This window comes from Calidris pugnax, unplaced genomic scaffold (assembly GCF_001431845.1).
Source record: "Calidris pugnax isolate Ruff unplaced genomic scaffold, ASM143184v1 scaffold171, whole genome shotgun sequence".
In the NCBI taxonomy this organism is placed as follows: domain Eukaryota; kingdom Metazoa; phylum Chordata; class Aves; order Charadriiformes; family Scolopacidae; genus Calidris; species Calidris pugnax.
In genome coordinates, this window is record NW_015091064.1 from 8,577,753 (window position 1) to 8,589,734 (window position 11,982).

Here is an 11,982-nt window from a genome sequence, read left to right on the forward strand (position 1 = left end):
AAAATAAGACTCCTTGAGCACGTTAGCCTTCTCTATTGGAAAACAGACTTGATGAACAGCTAGAGACTTGATCATGAAGCCCACAGATTTTTCCAGAAATAACAGTAAAAGACATCTACTACAGCTATGCTTAGCAGGTAACTAAGACAGACAAGACAGACAAACACGACCTTGTAATTATAGCATAAACACTCTAGTGGTATAGTTATTGTAGCACTCTGTGCAGGTGTTGTAGCAACAGAGCTACAATCTTTTAGACACCATGCTATTTCAAAGTGCAAATAGATTCAACAAATAGTTACTTGCTCAAGTTAACCTTCACAGAAATTCCCTGTGGTATAATTTTATTTAATATCAAGTTTAAAAGCAGACACCCATTATTGTATCTTTAGCCCTGAGGGATAATGACACATGCTCGGCAATAGCTTTCCTTAGAACAGGAAAATTGTATCTGAACTGTTTTCATATCACTGTTCAGATGCAAAGAAGAAATCAAGAAAATTTTCTCCATTAAAAAAAAACCACCAGGATCTCTTAAGAATCATGTTCTCCAGTAAGGAAGAATCCTTAACACTGTGGATCGAGTCCCTGTATTATTGTTATTACTACTACAAGTCTTCACTAGAAGCTTTTTCCCTTTAGCCTGGGAGCTTTCTCAGCTAAGCAGTCACTGATCTCCCCCCAACTAGGGAAGGCAACTTGACATTTCAGAGCCACAACACTCCTGCAAGATCCACAGTTTATAGCTTTTCTGTCAATAGCCACTACAGGTTCAAGTATGTTCATCCCCATCTTGCTTCAGAAAACACATTCTCTTACTGACATTAAGCCCCCTGCAATCCTTTGTTCATACTGAAGCTTTAAAAAAAAGCCCGAAGTGATTCACGATTGACTACACATCTGTTGCCACCTTCCTCCCCTGACCCCAAACCAGATGCTTCCAACTGCAAAGTGACTAGACTCGAGTTTTGGACCTTAGCTGAGCAGATCAGGTCAGATGCCAGTCACACGAAAGACTAAGAGTTCAACACTGTAGAGGAAGACAGGAAAGCAATACACTAATTTAACTTAAAGGCAAGGATACATCCATACTGGTGAGCTGACCCTTTTCTCCGTAGACACCATCAATGTATTTTCCCTGTAGATACTTTTGAGTTGTCCTTTCTTTTAAGCCTGGGCAGGCTGTGATTGGTTAAGCAACATAACTGCAACTTTATAAAATTAAATATTCTTGCTTAGTCTCTATCAAAAGTCAGTGTATTCACCTACAGGGAGAAGAGACACAAACAGAAATCTGTTATGATAAAACAGCAGTATGCTTGGTATTTCAGCAGTGTAGCTGAAGATTGACACCAACCTCTGCTAGTCGTTTTTCTTCCTAATAAGCACTGCTCCAGATGACACTTGCCCATGCGGATGTGGTTCTGAGCTGCGGTCTAGTGAGACATTTCAGCTTTTAATTTTCTGTACAGCACACACTCAAACTAGGATCTGTCATCTGACACAGCTCCTGAGAGCATGTGCCGTACTGCTGGGCAAATATTCAGGAGTGACTTAAGAAGTGGCCGTTTTCTTACCAAGTCTATGTTTTCCAGGATCGCATCTCCTTGGACAGAGGGAGCCTGAAGGCTGTTGCATAGTGCTGCAGATCTCCACACTGCAGTGGAAATACAGCTACGAGACAAGAATATTAATATTATGTGTATGGGAGTCTTATTTGACAAACATCTGATCAGTATAATGACCCCAAAGTAGATGAACTGAACACTGCTAAGTGGTTAGTCTCTATTTACTGCTCTTAACGGTGTTATGCCTTCAAAGAGGTGGCTAACAGGCCCAGGCAGCACCTGGCCAGCTGTGATCTTGTACAGCATTTGCTGCATTCACCACTTCAGGCTTGCATATCGGGACGGCCAAGAACACTTGACAGACCATGGAGACATCTCACCTGCTCCTGAAACAGAGTTGTGCCTTGTACAAAGGTGAACATCCTCACTTCAAATCTCTTTAGGTGCTGAGGGAATTTTACTCTGGAACTATAGTTAACATCATGGAAGACTGTTCTGTAGGAGTCTTTGCTGTTTGCACACCTTTTTGGGAAAGTAAAAAACAACACATTCGATTCAAACCTTCATCACTTCAACTGGATCTTGAAACAAGTCAAGGAGATGGACTACAGAGGAACTTCCCTCTCTCTATTTTCCTTTGTCCATAGCGAAGTGATAGGGCCTCCCCCTTTGCCTTTGGCCACAATCAGGGCTCCTTTTTGTTCTTTCTTTCCATCTGGAAGCTGTTATCTCGGAGCACTTCTCGCCAGCCCCATGACCTGCTGCCCCCAGAAGGCACCACCACTGTGCTGACACAGACATGCACCCCACAGCCTAGCAGCAATTGCAGTCAGGACAAAACAATGCATTCAGACTGATCCACAGCCTAGCAGCAACTGCACAGTCAGGACAAAACAATGCATTCAGACTGATTTCTGTCCTCTATCTTTTTTCTCCCACATAAGGTAAGTGGCCTTGTGCTGAACAGCTACTAAATACAGAAGGGAAGACCTCCTTACCCATTTATAAGGATGGGCCACTGTGGAAGGCTGTCCTGGCTTTGGGAATTTGTAGCCCAACAGTCATTCAGGTTTAGTTCCAGTCTTGCATCTTTAGGCTGGAGCAGTTCCACTTCAAAATACAGTGCCTCCCTCAGGTATTTTACCACAGGATATTCCAATTCTTGATAGGGGTCTGAATAGGATTTGTCTAGAAGAGAGTATTGATGTTAGAGTTTCCTTTTTGCAGAGTGAATATTCATGAACTCTCTGCTTCACTCTAACACCATTTACTCTAGCACAGCAATGATAAAATCTGGGACAGCATATGGGCGTCAGCAAATGGGGATGAAGTGGTGGAAAAATAAGAACTGGCAATGAAAGTAAAGATCTGAACTCTAGTCCTTGGCTCTGAGGGATCAGATGAGAGCTATTCTTCCTTTTGCAAAAATTCATTGGAGTAAGATGCTCATTCAAAACTGTTTCTAGAAAGACCCTAAAAAAATTGTAAAAATTTATCAGGGCCACTACAGAGAGGGTTTGGTTCAAGCTGCAGTTAGTCCTTTCTGCCATTATAGTTATCATTTTACAACAGTACTACATGTACCTTGACCTTGTTTGAGGTTATGATCAACAGCACTTAGGGAGTTGATAGGGGAAAGAAGCTGATATCACACCCATTACACAAAACTTATAGTAGGCCCAGACCAAGCAGGAAAGCCACACTTGTGTCAGTGACAACACAAGTGTCTGTCTGATCCACTATAGATACTCAATCATTTATACTGCATTTTGTAACAGAAACCTCTGTTAGAGGACTTAAAGATGTTTCCACTTCATCTGTGGAGATATTCAAGAGTTATCTGGACATGGTCCTTAACAACTTGCTCTACATGGCCCTGCATGAGCAGGAGGATTGGACAATATGTCCTTCAGAGGTCCCTTCCCACCTCAATCATTCTGTGATGTTTTAATATGAATGTTACCTTTGAAAATCTTCAATGACAGAGCAAGACAGCCAAACCCTGGCTTAATACTGGGCGGTGGGTTTTTCTTAGATTCATATTGGACATCAACAGTCTGCTTGATCGCATACGAACACACAAATTTCAATCTGAGGGAAGAGGTTTAACATTAGATTTAAGAAACCAAAATGCCTTAGCCTTCTTCTAGGGAAGGACACTTACTGGTATACTGGTGTATCATTGCCAGGTTTGAAATAGAGTACTTCGTTTTCATATGTCATAGTTGTGCTATTAAACTGAAAGATACACATCATTACAAACAGAACAGTTACATTAGAGTTTAATTTGGGTTTGACACAATATCAATATCCCTTCACTTGACTGGCAGATTGCCCTGAGCACAGTATGCTTAGGAATGACCAGAAATTACTGGCCAACAGCCCTATACCTTCTGAACTAAAGCTGATTACAGCTAACAGCTATGCCATAATCAAGAAGAAACAGATTATCAGCTAACAATGCCTTGACCATCACCTAGCACCCCAGAAAGCAGTGCACTGGGCCTGAGAGCAGTTGTTTCTGTTGACAGAATCACTGTCTAGCATAAGATGCAACACTTACAGCAGTAAGCTGCTTTTGTGGTAACCTGAATTTGAAAGTGATTGGATCCTTTGTTATTTTGTCTATTTTGTCTATTTATTCAGTATGCAGGTGGCAGGAACAGAACTGACTCTAGTCTTGGGCCAGGTAGTCATTAGCTACGCCTAGCCAGTTTTTGCAAGGCATAGGAGTATGTGTCAATAATATAAACTAACACAAATTCACAACTAAACAATTCAGAGATGTAAAACTGAAGGTTAGTTTCAGAAAGCATCTCTGGCCTTAAGAGCTGTTTTTATCAGTAAGAAATTCTGCCCAATTGAATTTAGTAACCTAAGAAGTATGGGTACACTACTTATCAAGAAGTCAGCTGTGACCTTGCAGCTCCTGCTCAATTCTGAAAATCTGCCAGCTCTAGTAACATCCCTACCCCAACACAGAGTAAACTCCACATGACTAGGCCCTTACCTTTCTATTTGTTCCACAGGTGTTCACATTGAACTTGAAGGTTGCAGTCTTCTCTGTGACTAAACTGGGTTTGCACTCTCTGTCCCTTAAGACAAGCAGGCTGGTGTCCAGGTCTGAAATTCCTACCCATTTTATTGCAGTAATAACCACAGTGCCATTGGGCAGGCACTCTGAAAGAGAAAATACAGTTTTCCATACAAATCAGGACTCAAGTTCCTTTATTATGTAGCCTAGCACAACGTGGATTTGCTAGCAAGTGTTCTGGTAGCTCATGAAGATTAAGTTTTGAGCAAGATGCTCTTCAGTATTAACACATGATTTTCTTCAAGCTTACTGCCAGTAGAATGAGCACTGCATGGGTGAAGTCTGTGATTTCACTCACCTTTTTCATCCCAAGAAGCCTCACCCCTCCCAAAGGGATTTTTCTAGCTAAGATACTAAATACATTCAATCCAAATGACTAGCTTTGGAATGACTAATTTATAAAATGACCCTCCCTACTCTAATCGCCACCCCTAAAAAAAAAACCCAAACAAAACAACTCAAATGAAAACCCAACCCACCCAAAAGAGAAACCCCAAAAGACCCTTTAAAAGCTTCATGCTTTTGGAGGTGTGAGGAGAAGTAGTTTCTCATCTCCTTCACCATCTCCTACATTAGACAGGATAATCACTCCAATGTGTGATTTGACTTGCCTTATAGCATATTACTTAGTAAACCTGACAGGCAGACAGGATATCACAGAACTATAAACTCTAGAAATGTTTCAGACAGCATGCGTTTGTGTGACTTAGTTATGCAATTCAAAGAGTATTGATAGCTAATCCCCCAAATTTTATTATTACTTATTAGCTCTGAAGGTGAAAATCTGCAGGAAACTGAGAAGTCCGTCCTATTGGTGAAGGTGATGCCATCCTTCAAGGTTAGGTGGAGTGAAGCCTTTATTCCAGAGGTATGAAAATCCTGGAGATGACATTCAAAGGTTAAACAAGAGAATAAAGACACACTGTTCAACTAAATTACGCAAAACTTAAGAGGGCAGGTTATCACAAGCCAAAGGTAATGATGCCTGATCAAAGTCAAATTCACAGTAGAGATTTTTTTTTTAATCTAGAAGCCGATATAATGAGCTTTTTCAGTCATTTTGCAGTAGAGTGCAATACAAACTCCATTGCATGTACAATTGCCATTAAAGATAACTCAGCCTTAAAGTACTTGCAGAACATTTTTCTTGACTACTTCGCTCAATATCAACCAAGGGAAATTAGAGTGTTCTTCCAAGGATTAATGGAGAACTCTCTCAAAGGTAAGCTTTATTTTATAACCTTCAAGGACATAGTGTACCACGTTCATATTTCATAGCTAGAACATGACTTAATTGCTACATGCTGGCATCCTCACCTCATAGTCCACATGGGAAGAAAGGAAAGGGACAGAGACTGCCAAGTGACTGCCATTGTCCCTCAGGCCATAGTTGTACTTCTGCGCAGCCTCTGGGGTCAAGTGCCAGTCTGAGATGAAAGGTAGCCAGTTCTGGTCCACATTCCCACGTGTGACAATGAGATGAAGGTTCCTCCCATCACAATATCCTCTTGCTCTAGGCAGTACTGTAATACAGTCAGGAGGCACACTAGCCATCAGAGTTTAATTAGGCTATTTAGGACTGTTAACGTCCCTGGCTGATGTAAGCCCAGTTAGTAGCCGAGTTCACAGCCTGGGTAGTCACAGCCATGTCAGTGCAGTTTTGCCCAAGTTCCACTAGTTTACCTGCATCTTTAGGAGTGGACACTGCTATGACCGGGACAGTGAAGGTCTCACTCGTTGGATGGATTATAAATGCAAGTGTGACATTCAGGGTGTATGCTCTCATGTCCGCTCTCAGGTACTAGGAAAATCATATTTAGAAATAAAAATCACCAAGAGACATCATAATTTCTATACCATGGTATGCTGCAGTGTCTTAGTTCGCACCTCTTTCTTAATGCTTGGTGCATCAAATGGGACTTGTATTACGTAGGCTTTGCTTCCATTAGCATATCTGATCTTGTATATTCGATATCCATGCTGAACAGCCTCAGGTACAGCAACAGTTACCGCCTTAATGGTTAAGTTCACAAGCTCCACATCCAGGAGGAACATTCCCACTGTCACATTCATTAGCCTCACGCTCAGATTTGAGTCTGAAAGGAAGACAATAATATTAAGCCCTTTTCAGTACCAAAGCCTTCAGTATGTTCCATGTTAGTCTACTTACTGTTGGTTATAGCAAGTTCCACTTGTTCAAATGGTGTTTCTATTTCTTTGATTATAGTGTGTTTGGTTAGTCCCCATTTGTTATCTTCCCACTGATGTTCCAAGAACAGGTTGATGGTGTATTTTGCCCCATGCTGTCCACGGCTCACAGAAGTCTAGAATTTCAAATCAACACCCTTCAGTATAGCATGAGTTGTTACAATAGAACTTTAGTGTAAAATCAGGGCCCAGGTAGAGATACAGCTTCAAAACAATTGTCCTCAGCTCTGTGGCCCTGCTTTTATACTGAGAAAGAAATCCACAAAACCACACCACCTGTGAGGAATAAGGAACTCTTAAGTGGCACTTGCTGTATCACTATTATGGGCTCCATTTTTGCCTAAGTTTAGAATACCTCAGAAGACTTCTTTTTGAAAATTGTCCCCCCATTTCCAAGTTTCAAAGCAGCGAGAGAGTACTTCACCAGTGAAAGAGCTCCTTCTGCAACTTCCTTTGAAGTTCAGTTGCTACAACATTTGCCCAGAATTCAGTTCACTCTAAGGCACTAGATTTAGATGTATAGTTTCAGCCCATCCCAATATCCTACGGTCTGGTGGACAAATGGGTTGTTCCTATTCTTGTAAATAGACTACGTAAAATACAGCAGAACCCATGCATGCTTTACAGTCCAGTTAGGACTGTCTCCAAGGAGCATGATGTCAGGACTAAAAGGCAAAAAACTGTGCTGACCTGAGGAAGAAGGCAAATCAATAGTTCTGTATAGGATTCTCTCCATCTGTGCTTCTAAGAAATAAATTCTTCACAAAGGGGTGCTTACAAGAACTATCTTTGGTCAAGGCCTTGGGGATTTTTAATATCCCCTTCACCCCACCCTTCATTTGAAAGGAACATGAATTATTCCTCTCCAGGAAAGGAAAAAAAAAAAACCAAACAAAAACCCAACCAACCAACAACAACCAAACAAGGTCTGTTGCCTAACAGACATAACAGAAGTCACTAACCTTGTAATAGCCACCTTCTGCACCTATTGGTATCTTCATTGTTATTGCATTTAAGTCATTTGATAATACATATTTCCTGGAAGCCATTTCTTTGGCAGACAGTTTTTGTAGATCCACACCAGCTTCAACAAGCACATCCTTAAAACTAGTTGCTCCAGCAGAGAGCAGTTGAATATGTTTTGGAACAGTCCAGATGATTGTTTTGTTAGTGTAGTCCACTCCATCTTAGGGACAAGATATGAAAGCTGTCAGCTCATTACTCTAGTCATAAATCAGTCCCTGTACATTTAAACACTGGAGTAAGGTACCACATTTCTCACCTACAGGACATGCCATAGCAGTATCCACCATCAGGATCATCCATCGCTGTTTGTAAAATGTACTTGATCTTACTGCAGAAAAGGTAATTCCTTGATCCTGTAGGAAGAGATCTGTTTAGACCTACCCATCCTGGCAGCTTGCTGGGCCAGAATGAGCATACCAACCTCAACCAGCTGAATTTGCTCAGCAGTGTATGGTATTCGCAGCAGAACCCTGGTGTCTGTTGTGTTGAGTCCGTAGCCTGCACTCCAAGCATCACTCACAAGAAAAGCCTTTTTTTCTTCTGGTTGATGAAACACTATTTGCCATATTGAGGCTTCTCCTGGTTTTGCCTACCCAGAGAAATTAAAAAATGTTTTAAACATTCTGTTCAAAGTAACTTCCTATTTACTACATTGAATGATTTATTATATTGAACTAGCTTTTAACTAGGAATAAACCCTCTAGTTTTACCTCTGGAAAGGCGAGAGTCCAGTCCTCAGGCTCATCTTGAATGAAGTCTTTTACAGTTCGTGGAATCTCCTTCCTGACAGAAACCTGAAGGGGAAAAAGATTCTTTAAGGGCTTTGCTGGTAGCACTTGTTTGCTCATCTCCAATACCCTATAAGACTTTTCCAATACTTTCAGATCAGTATAGGATTGAGAAAGGAGACTAGCACTTTCTGGAGAGAAAGCAAAAAAAAAAAAAGCAGAAGACATCATCATGCATGGTGCATTATCTGTAGTCCACTTGATTTCAGGTTCATTTTATTTTTAGTATATCTTCCCATTTCTACTTTCAGTTAAAGCCCATATTCTCTTCAAAGTGGAGTCCTTCCCACCCACCTCCTTCCCCCCAGCAACTTCAGAAAGTGTTCTTTTCTGTTATCTCAAATAAGATTTGTTGAGGCAACATTCAGTGAGTTCAATCCATTTGCTCAACCTTTTGAATACTATTCCACTACTTCATTGTCTATTAATTCCAGCTAGTAGACTATATAAGGATAACATAAATGTATCACTACACTCAAGTTGCATGCTGTGCATTAATTAGTGAGCTGTTCATGGTGGGGCATTCCAAGTCCAATACACACTCCTAGCAATAGAATTTTCCAATATAAAACCTTATACACATTCCTAGCACCTAAAATACTTCCAAAGAGAGCATCTTTGAGTATTTACCTTCTTACCTTATTTTAAGTACCTTCCCACTGTACTTCCAGTGCTTACCTCCATGTAGTTTCTTTCACATACTAACTCTCTTGGGCTCCATGGGTCATAATGGCAACTTGCCCTTTTTAGATGAGTTGCAGCATTTTTCATGTCAGGAGTATGCGATGCTTCGATTTGTATAGTTACTGTGAACACATCTTTCTGCAGGGACACAGAGACACTTGCTTGTTAAGCAATTTTTCCCTATTTAGACACCACTTAGCCTTATGAATTAAAAGTAACTTAACAAAACCCATTCACCAGCCCCTGCACAGAAAAGCAATTCCATACTGCAGCATTATAGTTTTCTGAGTGGTTAACTACATAGGTTACAGGTCTATAGTAGATAGCAACATAAATATTTCAGGGGGCAGCTTCAACCTTTCACATAGCCCTAGAACTGGACAAAAAGAAAAAAAACCAACACAAAACCAGTCCCTAAAATACAGCTCATCTTGTGTTTTCTGACATAGTAGCAGTGAGCAAGCAACACAAGCTGCCAAATTTTTTTGAGCTTTTACCCTTAAATGTCTCAGACACTAAATGCTACAGCAGAGTCCAACACAGCTGCCAGACAGAATTCCCTACTCTTATCCAAGAGAAACCAGTTACCCTTCAAGGGCATACGTAGGATATGCTTTTTCATGTGTTCACCTGTGCTTTGCTGTAGGACATTCAAACAGCAAGACCAGGGTATGTTCTCAGATGTCTGGATACATTTGAGGAGAATTAAATATTTTTTTGCTGATAGATATTCAAGACATTATGACACCTCAGTTAATACCTATCAATATTTAGGTAATACCTATAAATAATCTTTTGCATGAGGCTGTACACAACAACACTGTAGTCAAAACACCCGTAATAGACTTACCTCTAAGTGAGAATGGCAGCTCAGTGCAGAAGCACGAAATTCAATGTTACTCCAATTGCTGTAAGTTACTGTATAGCCACACTGCGATGCCATGACCTCATCTAGCTCCCAGGCTATGCCAGACTGATCTATGGGCAATTAGTGAAGAGAAGTATTAATGAATATAAATTTTGCTCTGCAAACTCCCTGAGCAACCTGCCCTTGCCCCAGGGTTCAGCTGACCCTGCTCCAATGCAGCCCAGCTCCATGCCCTGGCCTCAGACATAAGAGAACTGCAGAGTGGTGAAAAAGAGCTGTAACAAAGTCTGTAGGAAGTGAGAAAGGTTAAACTACAGACAGACTGGAACAGGGAACATTAACAGCTTAAGGACTAAAGATGAAATAAATCTCTCAAACATGTAAAGATATTATGTGCTGAAGGGGCAAACCCCCCAGTAAGTGCAGAACAGTCAGTGTCAGTCTTCAGGACTGACAGATGACGACAGCATAGCAACATCAGGAGCCTGATCTGTGGCTGGCCCATGTTTCTCTCTGATATCTGCCTGGCCAGAGTGTCTTCACATTTCTAATGAGGATGGCAAGCACATTGAAGCTTAGATTGATTTTTTTCTAGGCTACAAAACTTTGTGGGCTTTTTTTTTTAAATATATCTCTTCCAAAAAGAATTGCTTTATGCTTTCAGACTGTGCATATCTCAGTTGCAGAGTGTTTTCGTGTATGGATGAAAACAACTGAACAACAAAAATACATTAAGTGGGTTTTTACACAAGTTTAACATTCAAGATGGATATTATGGACTATGTCTAGTTAGACAGCTAACTAGCATGGAGAACTAGTTCAAGGATGAGTTCACATTTTATGCATATGATCTTACACCTGTTGATGTTTATAGCCCAAAAGCTCTCTCATTCTGCCCTTCAGGGCACTCTGTGGTGCTTTTCACTCAAATGCACCACTTGTTGATTACCAAGCTTACAGCCAGAAGGCCCAGGTAATTTTTCTTAACTTCATTAAAAATTTATATGACTCCACCACATCCCTTAGCCGTAAGCAAAGAAAGTGGAGAGTCACAAGTGCAAACCCAGTGAAGTAGTGCCAGCTTCAGCTAGTGAATTTTCTAAATAGCATGTGTTGTTGCTAGGGGACACTTTTACCAGTAGGAAAATCCACCAGCATCAACATGCCTAGAAACTACCACATACATTTTATTTTGAGTCCAAAGTCAGCCATGATTAGACTTGATATTGCAATGTTATCACCCTACAAGGCTATACTATAGGTTATACAGACATAAAGGTAGCATTTGGCTGTTACTTACAATGAGGTGCAACCTACTAAGGTCTGTGATCTTAGTATAATTCAGGGAATTCTAGTATAGGAGGCCCTCAGAGAACTGTAAGCATTTCACCATGTGTAATTTCCTCTCCAAGTTCTTCTATATCAACTTACCAACAACAGAAAAAGATAAGTATTTGTCCTCAAAGTATTCTGCACTCAGTGTTATACGCAAAAGGTTCCCCAAGCACTCCGAACTCATGGGTTCTGTGTTAAAATGTATGGAAAGGTTAGTAAGTGGGGGATTGACAGTAACATGCAAACAGAAATTTGTTACCTCTCAGACTGCTTTACAAAGTCAGCCTAGCAACAGTTGTATTCTAGCACACTTGGTCAGGAAATGTTAGGGTTTATTTTTTTTTATACCAGTAATACTTCAAGGAGGAAGGCCGACTCTGAAACTAGTATTCCAATAGTAACTGTCTGGTC

General features: G+C 40.8%; 1 protein-coding gene across 1 annotated transcript; it reads right to left on the minus strand.

Moving 5' to 3' along the window:
- Positions 1–1,245: 1,245 nt before the first annotated feature.
- On the minus strand, positions 1,246–11,755 carry LOC106896632 (zona pellucida sperm-binding protein 2-like). The gene is made up of 19 exons (XM_014956749.1): positions 11,668–11,755; positions 10,219–10,346; positions 9,363–9,506; positions 8,607–8,690; positions 8,318–8,485; positions 8,153–8,249; positions 7,833–8,056; positions 6,833–6,986; positions 6,550–6,758; positions 6,346–6,463; positions 5,980–6,185; positions 5,424–5,541; positions 4,579–4,748; positions 3,733–3,806; positions 3,532–3,659; positions 2,567–2,756; positions 1,949–2,090; positions 1,578–1,674; positions 1,246–1,265 (listed from the first exon to the last, which is right to left on the minus strand). Exons 1-19 carry the CDS (start codon positions 11,753–11,755, stop codon positions 1,246–1,248), a joined length of 2,559 nt encoding a protein of 852 aa, XP_014812235.1.
- Positions 11,756–11,982: the final 227 nt, after the last annotated feature.